The sequence below is a fragment of the Pteropus medius genome, unplaced genomic scaffold (genome assembly GCF_902729225.1).
Source record: "Pteropus medius unplaced genomic scaffold, Ma_sr-lr_union100, whole genome shotgun sequence".
Classification (NCBI taxonomy): Eukaryota; Metazoa; Chordata; class Mammalia; order Chiroptera; family Pteropodidae; genus Pteropus; species Pteropus medius.
The window spans coordinates 55,222-76,260 of record NW_024352783.1 but is presented as its reverse complement, the minus strand read 5'-3'; the positions used below and the strand labels follow the sequence as shown (position 1 = coordinate 76,260).

Below are 21,039 nucleotides of genomic sequence, written 5' to 3'. Positions count from 1 at the left end.
GACTCTGGTCAGGGTCAACAATTCTGAGAAATCAGAAGCAGGAAGTGAAAGGGGGGAGAGGCAGAAGGAAAACCAGAAACTGCATCCTCACCCTCCTGGCTTGGCCCCCTCCCAAACTGTGCAATGAGGACTGAGATGACCAGCTTATGGGGGTTAAAGGGACAGACCCAGAGATCCCTTCTTCAGGAAGAACAGAGACAGTCCTGCTCCCGCCCCCACAACGCTTTGCCTGAGTTCCAACTCCATTTCCACTTCTGTTTACTGTCCAAAGTTCTGGGGTCAGGAGATGTCAGATTAGAAATACTTGGACACTTGGACACTCGGACAAAGGGATTTCAGGGTTCTCTCCTGGACCAGCCCCCTCTCCTCCTCTTCTCTCTTATCTAGCACTACTTGCCTCACTTTCCTGGCTCCAGCCCCCTCGTTAACCTTGGGACCTGGGCTGCCTGAGGGACCCGAAAGTCAGCCCTTCACACCTTTAACAGGTAACCAAGGTTAGGGACTGGGGATGTTTGGGATTAAGGAGACCCTAGTTCAGGGGCAGTGGAGACCAGATGGCAAGATGTGGGATGGTTTGGTCTGTGAGAGTGTGGAGGGAAAGCTCCTTCCTGGCCATGTCGCAGCCTAAGCAATCACCTGAGAAGGGACAGAACCTGGCTATATTTCAGCCCCAAATTTACCTCCAGACCTAAACCAAGCTGTAGGCTCGATCTGCTCTGACCCTACTGCAACCCCATCATCAGCCTCCACCTGAATTAGCATCTTAGAACAAGCATCAGCCCTGAACTCAGCCCCAGCCCTAAAAGCAGCCTCGACCCAACCCCAGGTGTAGCTCCAGCCCTGGACCCAGCATGGCAAAGGACTTTCAAGATATCCAGCAGCTAGACTCCGAGGAAAACGACCACCAGCTCGGTAGGGATGAGGAGCCAGGTGCTCATGGGCACAATCACAGGAGAGAAGATGCATTTTGGAAAGGCAAGTGTCCAGTTTCTGCGGCTTCACTTAACCTCTGTGTCACTCCTGATTACTCTGACTCTCTGAGGTCTCTGTCCTGTTCATTTCATGAGCAGAGACTGGGCCCCTCTAGGTGTGAGGTGTCAACACTTCTGCTTGCCCCTGATCTCACCTTCCTCTCCACCTCCTGGACCCCAGGAAAGGGTATGTGCCCAGAGGTGAAGGAGTAAGTGGAACCTGGAGATGACTTCCTCCCCTCTTCCTTCCAACCTTCGTTCCAACAATGTGTGTTGTGTGCGTGTATGTGTGCATGCACATTTGTGTGCAAGGAAAGCACATTCATTCAAGAGAGTGTGTATGTGTGTAGGGAGAGCATGGGAATGGGTGGGGGAATGGACACAGATATATCCTGGAAAATTCCCACTCCCCTCAAGCCTCCTACAAGGCAAAAGAGATTTGAGCTGTTCTAGGCTGAAGGGCAGTAGCCAGGGGTGGGGAAGGGGTTTTCAGGTGTGTAGGTGCTAGTGATGGAGTGAGGATCTGTGGAGACAGGAGGAGTGAGGGCTAGGAGCTCAGGGAGAGCGATTGGTTAGCCTGGGCTAGGAAGAAAGACCGCTCTTCCTGAGGCTGGCAGACCACGGGAGCTAGCGCTGTTGCAGGTGAGAGTGGGAGATGGGCAGGAGGGACAGGCATTCCTACCAATGGCTTCTTTTCCCTGGGTAAGGTAGTAGGCCAGCAGGCCTTTCCACCAGGCAGTAGGCTGCACGAGGCAGAGGCCACATCTGTCTCACTCCCCTCTGCGTCCTCAGTGCCCACATGATGCAGGCATGGTATGTAGTGAACACTCAAAAATGATTTTAGATATTGTTGAATCTTCTGAGGGTTCAGAGTTTAAGCAGGAGGCCTGAAGAGAGTTCAGAGATTTTGTGTTTCATGGGAGCAAGAGCTCACCCAAAAGGCCTGATGGATGACATGGCCGGGCAACTGAGGGGGTACAACCGTCAGTACATTTCTCTCCAGCAGCCTCTGCTGCCTTCATGTGAGCTGGCATCAATCACCTGCACATTCCTATGACCATCTGTTACTCTTCTAAGCGTCTTATCTGCCCATGGTTTTTTGGCAAATTTGGAAATATTTTGGCCACTGTTTGCTCAAAAAATTTTGTCTGTCTCCACCTTCTCCCCTTTCCCTTAGGACTCCGATTATGCGTCTATTAGTGATTCCACAGTTCACTGATTCTCATCCTATTAAAAAATTTTTTTTCTCTTGGTTTCTTTTTATGTAGTTATTATTGCTATGTCTTTAAGTTCACCAGTTTTTCCTTATGCATAACTAACTTTCCCTTAATTTTACCCAGTGTCATTTTTCATTTCAGACATTGTAGTTTCATGTCTAGAAGTTCAGCTTGGGAATTTTAAATATCTTCCTTGATATTCTACTTAATTTTTTGGACATGTGAAATACAGTTACAATATCTATTTTAATGTGCTGTCCACCATTGCTAATGTGTGTCAGTTCTGGATCAGTTTTGATAGATTTATTAACCTCCTCATTATGAAATGTATTTTCCTGCTTATTAGTATGTCCGCTAATCTTTAATTAGATGCCAGATATTGTGAATTTTACTTTATTATGCACTGGATATATTTGTATTCCTCTAAATATTCTTGAGCTTTGTTCTGGGATGTAGTTATATCACTTGGAGTCAATTTAGATCTTTTGGATGTTGCTTTTATGATTTGTTAGGTGGGTATGGAGCATTACTGGGGCAAGGGCTTCTTGGGTCCTCTACCAAATGCCCTTTAGGCTTTGAGTTTTCCAGTCTGGCTGGTGGGAATGGGCACTATTCTTGGCCCTGAGTGCTAGGCACTGTTCCCTAATCCTTTCAGATTGTTTTTCTCCTGGTCTTGGGTAGTTTTCTTTACATGCATGTGCTGATTAGTACTCAGCTGATTCCTTGAGAGGAACCCTCCACAGACCTCCAGGATTGTCAGTGCAGCTCTCTCCTCCGATGCTCTGTCCTGTGAAGTCTAACCCCCCTTGGTCTCCTTGGTCTTTCAGCCCATCTCGTCTGGGAGAATCTGCAAGTCTCTGCTTGGATTGCCCCTCCCTGCCCTGTGGACTGAAAAGTTTCTCCTGTTCAGCTGGGGCAATTATAGGGCTCATCTCATCTGCGTCCTATCTCTCAGGAATCATTGCCCTGTGTTGCCTGAAGCCCAGTGTCTTGAAAATGGTAGTTTCTTATAGTTGTCTACTTTTTGTTTTGGTTGTCTCAGGGAGGAGAGTAAATATAGTCCCTATTATTCTATGTTGGGCAGACCCTTTGTTTTACTTTCAAACTTGCCTAAGCAGCACTTCACACGTTTTAACTCATTTCTTTCTCAGAACAATCTAATCAGGTAGCTGCTATTCTTACCCACATTTATTTTATTGTGATAAGAACACTTAACCTGGGATCTACCCTTTAAGATATTTTAAAGTGCACAATCCTGCTTTGTTAACCGTAGGCACAGTGCTGTGCAAGCAGATCTTTAGAACTTTCACCTCTCCCCTAACTGAAACTTGACACTCATTGAACAGCAACTCTGCATTTCCCTTCCCCCAGCCCCTGGCAACCACCATTCTACTTTCTGTTTCTGTGAGTTTGACTATTTTAGACTGTATAAGCAACACAAGAAAACTGAGTCACCAAGAGGGTGAATAACTTGTCTGTGATCTCAGAGCTAGGTAGTGGCACAGCTGGACTCAGCCATGGGTGGTCTGGTTTTAGGATAGAGATGCAGAGACATTGCTGAGCTGACCCAGGATTGAGGGTTTATAAGTCATAGGTCAGGTTGGGAAGCAGGACAAGGGCCCAGTGAGTGGACAATACTGGAGGGAGCAGTCAGAGACTCAGCCATGGAGTCCCAACTGGGTGGGGAAGACTGTGGTAGCTTCTAGATGAACAGAAACACAGGGCATCAGGGAAGACAAAGGGGAGGCAGTGATCAGAGCAGGGAGGAGGCAGTGGAGGTGTCAGAGACATGGCCTTTCTGGGTCAAGATGAAGTCCTGAGTGTGGCTGAAGTGGAGCAAGGTGATAGCCATTGGTGTGAGGAGGTCAAGAGTTCTGGGTGGTCACTCACAGGGAAGGTGTCTAACTCAGGATGGTGGCAACTGATGACCTGGGGAGGAAGATTCTGGGACACTGACTGAGTCTCCCCAGGATGTGAGAGTACCTGCGTGTGATGGCAATGAGAAGAAAGGGAAGATGGCAATGAGGCAAAGAAGAGAAAACATTTTGTTAGAAGTAGATGGTACAAAAGCAGAAGCTCAGGGCTAGGAGAACAGCCACTACTTCAGGCCTAGAGAGTTGTGAGGAGGGGTGAAGCCAGTTCTATGCATGTGAAGATGTGGGTGCATGTGTGTCAGTATGTGAGAATGTGTGTCTCAGTGTGTATATGTTTGAGAAGGTATATAAATTGTGCTATAGTATGTGAAAGAGTGCGTATGAGAGAATGTGCATGTTAATGTGTGTGAGTATGAGAATGTGTGTTAATGGAAGTGCCCGATTTTCCTGGACCTCAAGGCCCTGCTGCTGGCAGCCATCTGTGTGATTAGGGCCCAAAGTGAGAATCACAGAAGCCAGCAAGGATGGAGCCATGATGGGAAGGAGATGTGGGCAGTGCTTGGGGCAATGAGCGTGTATTCAGTAGTGAGTGTAAGAGTGCAGTGAGACATGCACGCGCGTGTGCATGCGTGTGTTGTGTTTTCAGGGTTCAACTTGACTGAGGGAAGGGAGAGGTTTCTACAAGATGACTGAGGGCCAAGGGAAGAGAGTTTATAGTGGAACAAGGGTTTCTGAGGCGGAAGGACAGGGAAGTGAGGGAAGAGGCTCTGAGGAGTGGGAGATGAGAAAGGATGGGGCTTGGAGGGGAACCCTTGGGGAGTGGTCTGTGGTAGAATGACCTGGACTTAAGAATCCCAGTGGAATTGGGGAGGTCTAGTTTTGGGCTTGTCTGAGGGCCCCAGGCATGGATTTTAAGAACACAAGGCCCAGTCTCTAGGTCCCCTAGGTCTAAGATTGGGGCTTTACACACAGCTGATGTGAATATCAGTGTCATGCGCAAGTGTGTTGCATATACCTGTGTAGATGTGCATATGTGCATGTGTTCATGTGGGTGCAAGTGTACAAATGTGCATGTGTGCAATGTGCAATGCTTGAAAGCTGAGATCAAAGCCCATCGACTCTCCCAACCACCCTCCTCTCTACTTTCCTCCCACCCACCTGGGCTGTACTTCCTTAGACTTCTGTCCCCCTGGATACTTCCAATACATCAGATCTCAACATCCCTCCTTCTGATACCCCTTCTCTCCCAGGGACGCCTCCTCCCCAGCCCCTTCTGCTGCAGCATCTCTGCTCCAGGTTCCGGCTCAGTCTGCTCATCCTGGGCTTCAACCTCCTGCTGCTGGTGGTCGTCTGTGTGATTGGGTCCCAAAGTGAGGGTCTCAGAGGCCAGTAGGGATGGGGCCACGATGGGGGAGGAGATATGGGCAGTGCTGTGGGCAATGAGAGCTATGACAGGGGAAGAGGTGGAGGTCGTGCTGGGCAAGTATGGGGGCACTGAGGGGAACAGTGTCACAGACAGTGGTGGGGGCTGTTACGTAGGACACAGCCCCCTTCCCTTTGTCCTGTGCCCTCTGTCTCCTGACAAGGAACACAGCTGCAAGTGGAGTTTTGGACCCTAAAAGAAGCTTTCAGCAACTTCTCTTCTAGCACCCTGATGGAGATCTGGACTCTCAGCTCCCACGGTGAGTGGGCGGCCCTCCCCCCTCCCCCCAAGGTCAGGGCCAGGGGTGGTCGGGTCATCGAGGCGCTGGTTTACCAGCACAGATTTGCTGGACTCTGAGGTGGGTGCCCAGTTCAGGGTCTGCAAAGGGGTGCGTTTGGGGTGCTGTGGGCAGATAACCCAGACTGAGAAGCTGGGTAAGGCTTCTAGGGACACTGATTCCTAGGCTGAGGGACGCTGATGGGGGTTAGTGCGAGGTAGAGAGAACAGAATTCGCAATGGCCAGGAGGTGAGGAAGACCACTACACATTTTGGGACTGTAGACACTTCTGGAGTGGCAGGAGCTAAGTGGTGAGGGGTAGGCTGGGGAGGTGGGTAGGGGTCAGGTCATGCAGGCAAGAAGTGAGGCTTTATTTTGAGAAAATAGAAACCTATTGAAGGGATTTAGGCCGAGGAGTGGCCTAGCAGGTTTGTTCCCCAGCCAGTGTGGCAACACAGGGAGACTGGGCGAAGTCGGAGCAGAGTCTGCTACCTCCCAGGTGAAGGTGGTGGTGACTCAGACCGGTGGGTGAAAATGGAGGGATGTTAAGGAGGCAGAATGGAGGGTAAACAGTTTAGCTTTTCTCTTTTTAGGAGGCAGCGCAGGCGACAAAGTGGCGACTCTAGAAGCCAAGCTGGAGAAACAGGAACAGGACCTGAAAGCAGGTCAGAGACCCTCCCTTGAGTGTGTGTGGTACGTGAGTGTATGTGAGGTGTGTGAGTATAGGTGTGATGTGTGTTGTAATGTGTGTTGTGTATGTATATGTGAGTATGTGTTGTATGTGTCATCTGTGTGCTTGAGTGTATGTGTTGTGTTTGTGTGTGTTGTGAGTGGTTTGTGTGCTATGTGTATGGTGTTTGATGTGTGTGTTGTGTTTTCCCAGCCACAGGCTGGAGTCCTGTGCAGGGTCCTGGCAGATGGGGCATCCACACTGCCCACATCATTGTCCATCATTCTGTCCCCCTAGATCATGCTACCTTGCTCTTTCACCTAAAGCATTTCCCAGTTGATCTGCGCATCCTGGCTTGTCAGATGGCATTCCTGCGGAGCAACGGTACGGTCAGGGAAGTCTCCAGACCCAGTGTGCTTGTCCCCCCAAGCTGGATCTCATCTCCCTGTGTCCACTCCCATCCTCTCAGGCACAGAATGCTGCCCCATTAACTGGCTGGAGCATGACGGCAGCTGTTACTGGTTCTCTCGTTCTGGATTGACCTGGCCTGAGGCTGAAAAGTACTGCCAGCTGGAAAATGCGCACCTGGTTGTCATCAACTCCAGAGAGGAACAGGTGAAACCGTACCTTTCTCAAAGTCAGGAAGAAATCTGGGGAATGTAAACTCTGAGAGGCTGGATCAGGCTTGCTTTATTATTTTTTTAGTCTAGGGAAGAGCCCAGCAGCAGAACTCTGGGAGGTCCATGGTGGAGCAGCCACTGATTTGGAGGTGGGAGATTATAGCCAGAAATTCAGGCAAAGAAGTAGGAGACAAGTGAGCAGGTAATGAGGAGCAGGTCAGGAGACAGAATGTGAGACAGGGTGAACGAAAGCCATGACTTATGGAGGTGCTGAGAGTCCTTTCTTGCTGTGTGCTGGTCTTGGGATATTGTGGTCAGTTGGGTGAAAGGAACAGAGTGGGCGGCATTCCCAGTGACATGCCTACCTAGGGTTACTGGGTCCCTCCAAGATGCTCCAGGTCTCCCTTGCCTAGTGCTGCCACCAGACCACACTCCAAACACCTGAGTTTACAGGGAAGAACCAACCTGTTAGAATAGGTGGGGCAGTTTTGTTTTTTTTGTCTGGTTTTTGAAAAGGAGGATATTAATGGTAACATTTACTGAGTCTTTACTATGTAACAGGCACTTTCATATATATTTACTTCTTTAATCCTCACAACTCTACTGGGTAGGCACTCTTTTTATCCCCACTTTGAGGGGGGGAGAAATGAGGGAACTAAGGAAAAGGAAAGTTAAGGAACTTGCCACACAGCTAGTAAGTCAGTATGTAGTCAGAATTTAGAGACACTCTGCCTCCTTAACCAGTGTTTTTAGCTACTATGTGTTGCCAGAACAAATTTACTGAATTTGAATATATATATTTTACTGAATTTGAATATATATATTTTACTTGGTAGAATAATTACAAACATATTTTGCTTTACCAATCAGGTTACAATTGCCAATATTTAATCAATTTTGACCTCTAAGACTTCAGTACTCTGTGAGTTGGTTCACAAGTTTTTTTTTTGTTTGTTTTTTTGTAGTTCATCTAACTTTATTAATAGGTCCACAGTTCTTGGTGGCGACAACTTCATGGTGGAACGGGCTGCTCTTTCATCACTGTGAAGTGAATGTCAATGTCTGGTTGAATGCTTTTTGCCTTGAATTAATCTCTACGTAATATAAATTGAATGGACCTTGATATCTTTTCACTAGCATTTGCTGAATGTAGCTCTGTCCATTCATTCATTTCCAACATTTTTGAGTTTCTGTTTCACATTAATGCTTCTCAGCCCTGGCTCTATACTATAAGCCTTTAAACTTGAAGAGTTTAAAGATTCTGATTTAATTATATTCATCTGGGGCATTGAGATTTTTAATAGAGTTCCCCCAACTGATGCAGCCATGCTTAAGACTGTGCATAAGTTTTGTTTTTGATTTTAAAAAATCAAATGAGTCTTTTAATAGGCATGTATCTCATTTATTTTTAATAGTTACTTTCAGTCTTAATCTATCTTTTTCTGTTTCTATTCTTCTGTTTTCTCACCTTTGCTATGTGAGATATATTCTTTTTGTTTTCTCTCCTATGGTATTTTGAACTAGATGTGGCTTATTTTTTCATTATACTAGTGATTCCTTTCATAACTTTAAATGATAAGCTGAAACTTATTGGCTTCAAAAAGTCAAGGAGTTTATATTATATAATTTTCCATATGAAAGCTGAGAAAATCAGCACAGTTCTTCACATGCCTTTCTTTTCTTTTTAAACGGAGATGTAACTGACAGAACATTGTTGGTTTGCTACATTTACATATTGTGATATGATTACTACAGTAGGGTTAGCTATCACCTATTTCATGTCACATAATTATCATTTTAGTGTTGAGAACAATGAAGATCTAGTCTCTCGGCAACTTGGCAGTTTATAACGCCTCATTCTTTTCTTTTCCAGATTCCTTAAGTATTTTGCCTGAAGAGTTGGAGTCTTTTTCATCTTTAAATTTCATTAACCTCATCCAGATATATCTCGGTGTTGCTCATTCTGTATTTTTGCTCTGAAGCTAGGAGAGTTCTTTTAATATGTAAAGTTAGGTTTTCTAAGATTTTAGAAGGTTTTCTTAAGTCATATATTAGAGTATTTTTTCTTGTCCATTTGTTCTCTTTTCCTCTGGAGCACATGATCCCAAAGTAGCTCCATTGTCTGCCTCCTCAGCCATCATCTTGTTGCCATGACTTCCACCTTTCTCTCTTTTCCTCTGTGTTCTGGGTCCTTTCCTCAGTCCCATCTTTCATAACTCACTCTTGTTTTTCTGCTGAGTTCCTAGGTTGTTTTCATATAGCTCAAATTTTTCTCTTCAGTTTCTTCTCTTATCGTTGTGTTTATCTTTCTTCTTTGATATTGTATGTCATTTATCTCCTCTTTAATTTTTTGAGGCTGTGAAGTTGTTCTCCAACATCCCCTTCAGTTCTAAAGTATGCTTTTTATTCAAAATGTATTTTCAGCTCTCTTTTTGATATCACGGTTCTTCTGTCCTCCTTCTCTCCTTCCTCTTCTTTATTTTTGCATAAGTTCCACTATAATTTCTCTTCTCTTCCACTTTTATGAATGAGTACAATTCTTTCTTGCCTGTTATTTACCCATGAATAGGGTGAAATGAATTCTTCTGGACTATCTTCTCTGATGATCTTGTTCTATTCGACTCCTCTCATTGGTCTTTGACACAGAGGGCTGGGTTTTGATGATTTGTATTCTTCGTTCAGTTATTCAGCTTCTTGTGATGGAAAAAAGGGGACCAGGGCAGCAGGCAGCAGCAAATAGAATATCTTGTCTCTAGGCACTTTCCCTCCATCTCTGTTGACTTTTTTGAATTTTGGCAGTAGCCCAATCAACCTCTGAGGGCTGCCCCTTTATGCACAGAACATTGTCCTACCTGCAGGATTCTAGAATTCAAGGATGTTACCGCATCTGCCCTCCAATGAGGTGACTAACTGCAACCTTAGCTGTGTCTACAGGAAGTGAGAATAGAATTAGGAAATTTTCCTCCAAATGTAGTTGGAGACCCTTCGTGTGCCATCAAAGAGAACTAACTGCTAGGTATGCAGGTTGGTCAAAATATCCCTCTGCTTTCTTTACACTCTTCCCCTGCTACCTTCCCGTACCATGGGGCTTAAGTCCCCAGGAAGAGCCATATCTGTAAGAAAAGCCCACTTGGGGGAATCTGTTGCCTGCTTGAGTCCTGGTGAGTTGTCTCACTCAATCCCCTGCAAGCTGGCTGACTGAACTACTCTCACACCCAGCGCAGCCTCCTATTTTCAGGACAGACTGCCAGACCCCTTGTAGCTAAATCATAATGGGGCTCTGGGCAGTGGGTCTAACTGGAAGCTCCAGGGCCTGGTGAACCTCCAGAAGTGACAGCTACACATAGAAGCAGGAGCAGGGCAGATGCACCTGAGAGGAGAGTGAAACCAAGGGGTCCACAGTGGTGGCAGGGGTCAGAGTCAAGATTCTGACCAAGTTTGAAGCTATAAGCAGAAGACGTGGAGACAACTAGAGTCAGGGTAGCTGTTGTGAGTTGAGGATGAGTAATGTGGAGGGGCAGCGGTCACAAATTCAGGAACTGGATTGGCTTTCTGGGCTCTTTAACCACCTTTGAGTTCTTAACCTTACTTGTAAATTAAGGCAACCAATTTAGAGGGCTTGTGAAATATTTAGCATGTGCTTTAGCTCAGCAAATGTTCCCTAAACAATAGCTAAGGTTACAGAAGAAAAAGCAAGGAACTAGTTTCCTTGGGAGCTGATGCTTCAGCTTGGGGGCAGATTAGGGTGGGGAAGGCTGAGGGAACCACTTAATGGTTACATGGAGGTACAAGGGACTAGAAACTTCCCTCCCATCTGTTTTTCAGAAATTCATTGTACAACACATGAGTCCCTTTCATACCTGGATAGGTCTCACTGAAAGTGATGGTTCCTGGAAATGGGTTGATGGCACAGACTACAGTTCTAACTACAAGTAAGTGCCACTACCCCTAGTTTGGCCTGGGTATGGCCACCTGGCCTTTTGTCCCAATACACCCCCACCCATCCCTTATGGATCAAATTCCCTAACCCTCTCCCCTCCAGACTCTTAACCTCCAAGGCTGCAGCTTCTGCTCCCTGAACTCTCTAATGCTGTGCTTTTCTGAGGTAGGGGTGAGAGTTTCTGAGATGAGAGTATTCAGAGTTTGAGCTCTGTCCTGCCTTCCTAGGAACTGGGCTGCCACTAAGCCAGATAACTGGCATGGGCACGAGGAGGGTGGAAGTGAAGACTGTGCTGAAGTCAAGATGGATGGCCACTGGAATGACAATTTCTGCCAGCAGGTGCAACGTTGGGCATGTGAGATGAGACGAAACATTACCAGCTAGGAGACCTGACTTCCAGCAGCTCTCTACCCATACCCCACCCTACCCTACCCCTAGCTTCTCTACCAGAGATTTTGAAGAAAGCAAGAATAGTCAGAGGCATGGTGGGGGTTGGGCGGGGAGGGCACATTAAGGAAAGCTAGAGGGGGTGGTTTGAGAATCTCAGACCCCGAGGAGGCTGAGATCCCGCCTCTTTTTGCCACTCACTGTAATTATTACAATTTTCAGCCTCCTTAATAGAGTAGGACAAGAAAAAACAAATACTTGAAACTCTGTGTGGACTGGTAATTTGGAACAGAGAAATGTAAGGTGCAAACAAGAGTTAGTAGAGAGGGTCTGGAAGAAAGTTTAAGTCCTTGTCAGCTGCTCCTTGACACCTAACCCTGAGGGACACTGGTCAAGAGAGGTGTAGAAGCACCCCTTGGAACAGAAGTGTTCAGTGGAAAGCCCTGGAGTTGGGGGAGGGGGGATGGTATGGAAAGAGCCAGGTGGGCTGGGCTGGGGGTCTCCCCACATCCTGAGAGGTTCCCAAAGGAAACAGCTTTCCCTGCAGCTGGGATCTCCTCCAGAAGAGGTTACAGGGAGCACCCTGTTCTGTCCTATCTGGGAACTGTGGAGTGGGCTGGCAAGGCCAGCGAAAAATGTTTGCTAAGAGAAAGAGAATGGGTAAGACACTTTCCCAGTATTTTCAGCATGGCTGCCCCAAGCAGATCTAGACATATCCCCAGCACAGAGTGTCACCCACAATTTCCACAGTGGGTAAACTTCATATTCCAAGGTGATTTTGAAACTGGTCTTAGAAGGGTCTTTAAGCAAGTAGATTTTTGTTTTATTTTTATTATAAAAATAATATATACTATTAGTAAACAATGTTTCAAATACACACACAGGCACGCGCGCGCGCGTGCACACACACACACACACACACACACACACACACAAGGAATGTCCTTTCCTCACCCTTCCTGCTTCTCCCCACAGTTAACTATTTCATAGATATTCTATTAGTTAGAGTTCTCCAAAGCAACAGAACCAATAGGAGATTATATATATGTGTATATATAATTTTAAATATATGCATATATTTTATATACATCATATATGTACATATATATTTATATATATATTATACGCACACACACACACACCACATATATGTGAAGAGTTTTACTATAAGGAATTGGCTCATGTGATTATGGAAGATGACAAGTCCCAAGTTCTGCAGGTGAGTAGGCGAGCTGGAGATCCAGGAGAGCCGATGATGTCATTGCATATGAAGGCAGCAGGCTCAAGACCCAGGAAGAGCCAATGTTGCCTTTCGAGTCTGAAGGCAGGAGAAAAGCCAGCGTCCCAGGTTGAAGGGGCTCAGGCAGGAAGAACTCTCATATTCACAGAAGGTCAGCCTTCTTGTTCTATTTAGGGCTTCAACTGATTGGATGAGACCCACCCACATTAGGGAGAGCAATCTGCTTTACCAATTCAAGTATTCCTCACGTCTAAAACTACCCTCATGGACACACCCAGAATAATGTTAGACCAAATACCTGGGCACCCTGTGGCCCAGTTGAGTTGACACAGAATTAACCATCACAGGTTTCCCATCAGGATGTTTCCTGCATATGTATATATATGCAATACTGGATTTCATTATGTGGCTTGATTATTTTCAATTTCCAGTGTCTAGTGGAAATTGATTCCAATATATTCTCTGACAGGTCTTACCTCGTGAAACATAGCAGGGGTGGAGAATTCCAAAATATGGATGTGCCATATGTTATTTAATCTTTCTCTGTGCTGGAAAGCTAGTTGCCATTTTTATATGTTTTCAATATAATATTTTGAGCAACTTTTGCTTCTAACCTTGTACTAGGTCAAGATTTTCAGTTGCAAAAATTTCTAGGACTTCTTCAAGATGTAAAAATGGCATTAAATTAAAAAATTATGGAGTCTGGGAGGGAAGATGGCAAACGAGGTAAAAGCAGGGTTCGCCTCTTCCCAGGTCCGCATCGAAATTACAATCAAATTATAAAATAATCAATGTGAAGAATCATCTGAAGTCCAGCTGATCATAACACGTATGTCTGATAATATAAAGAAGGAGCCACTTTGAAGCCGGTAGGCGGGGCAAAGTCACGAATCGGGCTGGACCTGCACCCGCAGATGATGGAGGGACACCAGGAGAGTGAAGCTCCCCTGAAGTGTGTGTGTGGGGGTCTCAGCCTCATTCTGGGGCTCCCCAGCCCAGGGAAGAGGAGTTTCCAAAAACTCTGTAAAAACTAGAGGGAATTCTGGCTGTCTGGGTGAGACAGAAAGGCCCAAGCACAGGCTCTCTGACCTGCAGACACTCACCAGGGACACTGGTGGTGGATTAGAGGCTCCCGTGGGGTCTGGACAGGCAGCTACCATTGTGCCTTAGTGAGGGAGGGAGCCTACGGGGCAATCTACAGACCAAGCTAGCATGTCTGTGCAGACCCCTCCCACAGGGCCATTTGGAAGTGCTGGCCTGAGGAGATCAGCCTGCTCCACCCAACCTGCAGATTGCCTGGGGCTTTTGTTGCTGGGTGGCTGCCACACCCTGCACCTGTTCAGAGCCAAACATTTGCTACTGGCAGTATGTGCTGTGTGTGTGCATTTTGGGGACAGTTTCAGGCACATCACTGCTGCCAACATGAACTTGGGTGGATCTTGGGGATCTCTGGGCCAGTCCCAGACAGCAGCTGGTCTTGCTATGATCTGCGACTTTTGTGGGAACACACAAATGGTTACCAAAATTGCAGCAAGACTGAGGCTGTATTGATCTGACGGCCACTGTCTCCCACCCCACCCAACCCATAGATTGCCCCAGGTGGCCCATTGACAGTCAACCCACCACCCTGCTACTCCCCTCCTCCCAATCCACACAGGAAACAAACTCTGGTTAGCACAGGGTGGGCACTGCCAGGAAATCAGTTGCTGGCAGACTTCTGCTGCCTGCAACAGCTGCAATATGGTGTGGGGAGATCACAGGGGTCTGTGGGACCTCCCCAGATGGCAGCTGGTCTCACTGTAATCTGTGACTACTGCAGGAACGCACGGGCACAGAAATTTCAGCAAAACTGAGGCTGTATTGGCCTGACAGCCCTTGTCTCCCTGAGATCCTGCTTCACCCAAGCCATAAAGTGCCTGCAGCCCTTTGACAGGTAGCCTCCCCTGCCCTGCTTTTTTCTGGCGTTGTGCATTCTGTTAAGGCAACAGACCTTGCCTAGTGCAGTGAGCGCAATTTGGGGAAAATAGTTGTAGATAGACCACTGCAGCCTGTACGAGCTGCAATATCTCTTGGGAGGATCTCAGGGGTCTGTTGGACCACCCCAGAGAACAGCTTGTCACCCTGTGATCTATGACTACTGCAGGAATGTGCAGACACAGAAATTGCAGAAAACTGAGACTATTGGCCTGACGGCCCTTGACTCCATGAGATCCTGCCTCATCCAATACACAAAGTGCCCACCGCCCGTTGACAGGCTGCCCCTGCCCTGGGGTGGCACATTCTGTGCAGTCAACAAATTTCAGCCAGCAAAGTGAGCAAAGTTCAGGGAATACAGTGATGGGAAGATCTCTGCTGCCAGCACGAGAAACAGTATCGCTTGGGCAGATCTGAGTTTTGTGGGCCCATCACAGACGACAGTAGGTCACGCAGTGATATCTGACTTTGGTGGAAGCCTGCACTCACAGAGCTGGTAGCAAATCTGGTGCTGTGTAGCTCTGATGGCCCTGTATCTCAATGAGATGACGCCCCACCTAACCCACAAATTACCTGTGGCAAGTCTGCTCCCAGGCAACCTAGTCCCATACTGTGCTTTCCTTGAGTCACAAATTCAATAGCAAACAACAGCACTCAGTTTATGTGGCCCAGGCAAAGCCCATTCACCCAGGAGAAGGATTTGGTGGTGGGCCACAAACACATGCCCACGAGCTTCAGTAATTCTTAAACAGAGCTTGAGCGTTTGCAGGCCCGAGGTAGGCAGAAGCTGACCTTGCCATGATTGGAAACTTGTACAGAGAGCCACAGAGACAGCACTAGCATATAAACTGCCACTGCAGTGGCAGGAGGAAATTTACTTAATAAATTCAGGAAACTCCTGGGGTCCCTGCACCACCCAACATGCATATCACCCAGAGGCTCTTCAAGTTTCAGAGACTTACGGGCAACTGATAGGTAGTGTCAGGCCTTGAGAAGCACTGGTCCTTCTGCTAAACAGCCCTAGGCCAGGTATGGGGGATAACTTGACCGTGGCCTATAGCGTTGTCTCTTCCACTTATCTGTAGATTCAGTATAGACAACAACCATCTGTGGATAGCTTTGTAGCTCCAACCAGGTAGACCTGAGCAATCAAAGGCAACAGTTGACCTTGGCCTACTGGGAAGCCCCTCCCAAGGGGCCACACAACTAACGTACCCGGATGCTGGCACTAGACCACAATAGAGCAACTCCTGACTAGTCCCATAAACGGTACACACAAAGGGTGGTTTTAACAAGTACACAAGCCTGGTAGGGCAAACCCCTCTCTGTGGGGTCAGCCCCCACACAGCAACTCTTAGCCAGTTCCCACAATTAATCAGCCTGAATGTTAATCCACTGATGTACTAACACAAATAAAGGCTTAGCTACAACAGAAGATCACACACAACCCACACAAAGATCATGTCCAGAGCCCCTGGCACAGGGGATCAGGAATAGTGCACCACTGGACCACACAGGACACCTTCCACATAAGACCATCTGGCCACAGCTGAGAGATGAAACAAATATTCCTAACATGAATAAATGAACAGAGAGAGGCTAATAAAATGAGAAAACAAAGAAACATGCCACAAATGAAACAACAGGAGAAAATGCCAGAAAATAAGCTAAATGAAATGGAGGCAAGAAACCTACCATAGACAGAGTTCAAAATAATAGTTATAAGGATGCTCATCAAACTTAGGGAGCAAATGGATGAGCACAATGGGAACCTCAACAGAGAGATAGTAAGCATAAAAAAGGACATAGAAACCATAAAAAAGAACCAGACAGAAATGAAGAATACAAAAACTGAATTGAAGAATACATTAGAAGGATTCAACAATGGATTGGATGAATCAGAAGATCGAATCAGCGAACTAGTAGACAAGGTAGTAGAATACACCCAATCAGAAGAACAAAAAGAAAAAAGAATTTAAAAAAATGAAGATAGTTTAAGAAACCTCTGGGACAACATGAAGCATAATGATATCCAGATCATAGGAGTACCTAAAGGAGAAGAGAGAGAGCATGGGATTGAGAATCTATTTGAAGAAATAATTACAGAAAACTTTCCTAACCTGGCAAAGGAATCAGACATACAAGTTCAGGAAGCACAAAGAGTCCCAAACAAGAGGAATACAAACAGACCCACACCAAAATGCATCATAATTAAAATACCAAAGGTCAAAAACAAAATGAGAATCTTAAAAGCAGCAAGAGAAAGGCAGCTAGTTACTTATAAGGGTAACCCCACAAGAATATCTGCTGATTTTTCAATGGAAAATTTGCAGACCAGAAGGGACTGGCAAGAAATATTTAAAGTTATTAACAACAAGAATCTACAACCAGGAATATGCTACCCAGAAAGGCTTTTGATTAAAATGGAAGGTGAGATAAAGAGCCTCCCATAGGGAAAAGCTTAAGGAATTCATCACCAACAAGCCAGTATTACAAGAAATGTTAAAGGAACTTCTGTACAAAAAGAAAGGATAAAAAAACCCAAAAAACCAAATATGAATAATAAAATGACAGTAACAATGTATCTATCAGTAATCACTTTAAATGTAAATGGATTAAATGTTCCAATGAAAAGACATAGGGTAGCCAAATGGACAAGAAAAAAAGATCCATACATATGCTGTCTATAAGAGACCCACTTCAGATCAAATAACACTCACAGACTGGAAGTAAAGGGATGGAAAAAGATATTTTATGCAAATGGAAATGAAAAAAAGCCAGGGTAGAGATACTTATATCAGATAAAATAGACTTTAAAACAAAGACTATAATAAGAGACAAAGAAGGGCATTATATAATGATAAAGAGATCAATAAAGCAAGAGGACATAACCTTAGTAAACATATATGCACTCAACATAGGAGCACCTGCATACATAAAACAATTATTGAATGACATAAAAGGAGAGATCAACAGTAATACACTCATAGTAGGAGACTTTAACACTCTATTGACATCAATGGACAGATCTCCCAGACAAAAAATGAACGAGGGGACAAGGAGCTTAAAAGACACACTAGACCAGATGGATTTAATAAATATTTTCTATTTTACCCCAAAGCAGCAAAATATACATTCTTCTCAAATGCACATGGAATATTTTCCAGGATAGACTACATGTTAGGACATGAAACAAGTCTCAATAAATTTAAGAAGACTGAAATCATATTAAATGTCTTCTCTGATCACAATGGTATGAAACTAGAAATCAACTACAAGGAAAAAAACTGGAAAATACACAAACACATAGAGGCTAAATAATATGCTATTAAACAATGAATAGGTTATCTATGAGATCAAGGAAAAAAAATCAAAAGATACCTAGAGACAAATGAAAATGAAAGCATGACTCAAAATCTATGGGACACAGTGAAAGCAGTCCTAAGAGGAAAATTCATAGCAATACAGGCCTAACTCAAAAAATAAGAAAAAGCTCAAATAAACAATCTAACCTTACACTTAGAAGAACTAGAAAAGAACAGCAAACAAAGCCCAAAGTGAATAGAAGGAAGGAAATAATAAAGATCAGAGCAGAAATAAATGAAATAGAGTCTAGAAAAACAATACAAAAGATTAATGAAACCAAGAGCTGGTTCTTTGAAAGGATAAACAAAATTGACAGACCCTTAGCCAGACTAGACTCATCAAGGAAAAAAGAGAGAGGACTCAAATAAATAAAATCAAAAAAGAAAGAGGAGAAATAGCTACAGACTCCACAGAAATACAAAGGATCATAAGAAAATACTATGAGCAATTATATACCAACAAATTGTACAATCTGGAAGAAATAGATACATTCCTAGAAACACACAGTCTCCCAAGACTGAGTCAAGAAGAAATAGAAAATCTGAACCAACGGCTATCACCAATGAAAATCGAATCAGTAATCAAAAACCTCCCCAAAAACGAAAGTCCTGGACCAGATGGCTTCATAGGTGAATTTTACCATTCAAAGAAGGATTAACACCTATTCTTCTCAAGCTATTCCAAAAATTTCAAGAAGAGGGAAGGCTCCCTAACTCTTTTTATGAGGCCACCATTATCTTGATTCTCAAACCAGACAAGACAATAGAACCCCCCCAAAACAAACAAACAAACAAACAAAACTATAGACTGATATCTCTTATGAACATTGATGCAAAAATTCTCAACAAAATATTAGCAAACCGAATTCAGCAATACATTAAAAATATCATACACCATGAAGTTGGATTTATTCCTGGGATGCAAGATTGATACAGTGTCCAGAAATCAGTTAATGTGATATATCACATCAACAAATCGAAAGTTAAAAACCATGTGATCATATCGATAGATGCAGAAAAAGCCTTTGACCAAATCTAGCATCTATGTTATAAAACTTCTCAGCAAAGTGGAAATAGAGAGAACATACCTCAACAGAATAAAGGCCATATATGACAAATTTACAGCTATCATACTCATGGAGAAAGGCTAAAAGTTTTTTCCTTATGATCAGAAACAAGACAAGGATGCAGTTTCACCAGTCTTCTTCAACATTGTATTGGAAGTCTTAGCCATAGCAATAAGACTAGAAAGAGAAATAAAAGGTATCTGAATTGGAAAAGAAGAAGTAAAACTCTTGTTATTTGCTGATGACATGATACTATATATAGAGAACCCTATAGGTTCCATCAAAAATCTGTTAGAACTGATCAGTGAATTCAGTGAAGTAGCAGTATACAAAATTAATATTCAGAAATGAGTGATATTTTTATATACCAGTGATGAACTTTCAGAAAGAGAAATTAAGAAAACAATCCCATTTACAATTGCACTGAAAACAATAAAATACCTGGAAATCAAATTAACCAAGGAGGTAAAAGACTTGTTCTCAGAAAATTGTAAGTCATTGAAAAAGAAATTGAAGAAGATACAAATAAATGGTAGCATATACCATGCTCATGGATAGGAAGAATCAATATCATTAAAATGGCCATACTACTCAAAGCAATCTATAGATTCAATGTAATCCCTATTGAAATACCAATGGCATTTTTCAGAGAGACAGAACAAATAATCCTAAAATTTATATGGAACCATAAAAGGCCCCGAATAGCCATGGCAATTTTGAGAGAGAAGAGTAAAGTTGGAGGAATCACACTATCTGATATCAAACTGTACTACAAGGCTACGGTAATTAAAATAGCAAAGTACTGGCTTAAAAACAGATACTTGATCAATAGAACAGAATAGAGAGCCCAGAAATAAATCCATGCCTATACCCTCAGTTAATATATGACAAAGGAGGCAAAAATATTAAATGGGGTAAAGACAGCCTCTTCAATAAATGCTGCTGGGAAAATTGGGCAGATACATGCAAAAAGAAAGAAAGAAAGAAAGAAAGAAAGAAAGAAAGAAAGGAAGGAAGGAAGGAAGGAAGGAAGGAAGGAAGGAAGGAAGGAAGGAAGGAAGGAAGGAAAAAAGGAAGGAAGGAAGGAAGGAAGGAAGGAAGGAAGGAAGGAAGAAAGAAAGAAAGAAAGAAAGAAAGAAAGAAAGAAAGAAAGAAAGAAAGAAAGAAACAGAAAAAGAAACTGGACCACTTTTTTACACTGTATACAAGAATAGACTCGAAATGGATTAAAGACTTAAATATAAGACCTGAAACCATAAAACTTCTAGAAGAAAACATAGACAGTAAACTCTCTGATATTGCTAATAGTAATTCCTTTTTGGATATATCTCCTCAGGCAAGGGAAACAAAAGGAAAAATAAACAAATGGGACTACATTAAACTAAAAAGTTTTTGTATAACAAAGGAAACCATCGACAAAATAAAAAGACAACTGACTGAATGGGAGAAGATTTTTCACTTATGATACATCTGATAAGAGGTTAATATCCAAAATATATAAAGAACTCATGCAACTCAACAACAACAAAAACAATCCAATTAAAAAATGGGCAGAAGACCTGAACAGATATTTCTCCAAAGAGGAAATACAGATGTCCAAAAGACATATGAAAAGGTGCTCAAGGTCACTAATCACCAGAGAAATTAAAATAAAACCACAATGAGATATCACCTCACACCTGTCAGAATGGCTATCATCCATAAATCAAAGAACGACAAGTGTTGGTGAGGATGTAGAGAAAAGGGAACTCTCATACACTGTTGGTAGGATTACATATTGGTACAGCCACTATGGAAAACAGTCTGGAGGTTTCTCAAAAAATTGGAAATGGATATACTTTTTGACCCAGCAATTGCACTTCTGCATATTTATCCAAAGAAAACCAAAACAATAATTTATAAAGATCTATGCACCCCAGTATTCATGGCAGCACAATTTGCAATAGCCAAGATATGGAAGCAACCTAAATGCCCATCAACAGACGATTGGATAAAGAAATTATGGTTCGTATAC

The 21,039-nt window shown here is 43.9% G+C and overlaps 1 protein-coding gene across 2 annotated transcripts; it reads left to right on the top strand.

The window, feature by feature from the left end:
• Positions 1–286: 286 nt before the first annotated feature.
• On the top strand, positions 287–11,638 carry LOC120589623 (asialoglycoprotein receptor 2). Of its 2 annotated transcripts, XM_039847134.1 has the most exons (9): positions 287–485; positions 827–975; positions 5,313–5,432; positions 5,649–5,744; positions 6,356–6,427; positions 6,730–6,816; positions 6,902–7,047; positions 10,878–10,984; positions 11,220–11,638. In XM_039847134.1, the coding sequence occupies exons 2-9, from the start codon at positions 852–854 to the stop codon at positions 11,374–11,376; spliced, it is 909 nt and encodes a 302-aa protein (XP_039703068.1). In that variant the 5' UTR covers positions 287–485; positions 827–851; the 3' UTR covers positions 11,377–11,638. The 2 variants fall into 2 exon arrangements, with proteins under 2 accessions (XP_039703068.1, XP_039703069.1); XM_039847135.1 differs by lacking the exons at positions 287–485; positions 827–975 and adding an exon at positions 1,037–1,158.
• Positions 11,639–21,039: the final 9,401 nt, after the last annotated feature.

Bases quoted from the DNA above. Each gene is read 5' to 3' on its own strand.
- LOC120589623 (XM_039847134.1), top strand. From the start codon at position 852: ATGGCAAAGGACTTTCAAGATATCCAGCAGCTAGACTCCGAGGAAAAC. The intron at 976-5,312 runs GCAAGTGTCCAG...CTTCTCTCCCAG, and splicing joins AGAAGATGCATTTTGGAAAG to GGACGCCTCCTCCCCAGCCC. The intron at 5,433-5,648 runs GTGAGGGTCTCA...TCTCCTGACAAG, and splicing joins CTGTGTGATTGGGTCCCAAA to GAACACAGCTGCAAGTGGAG.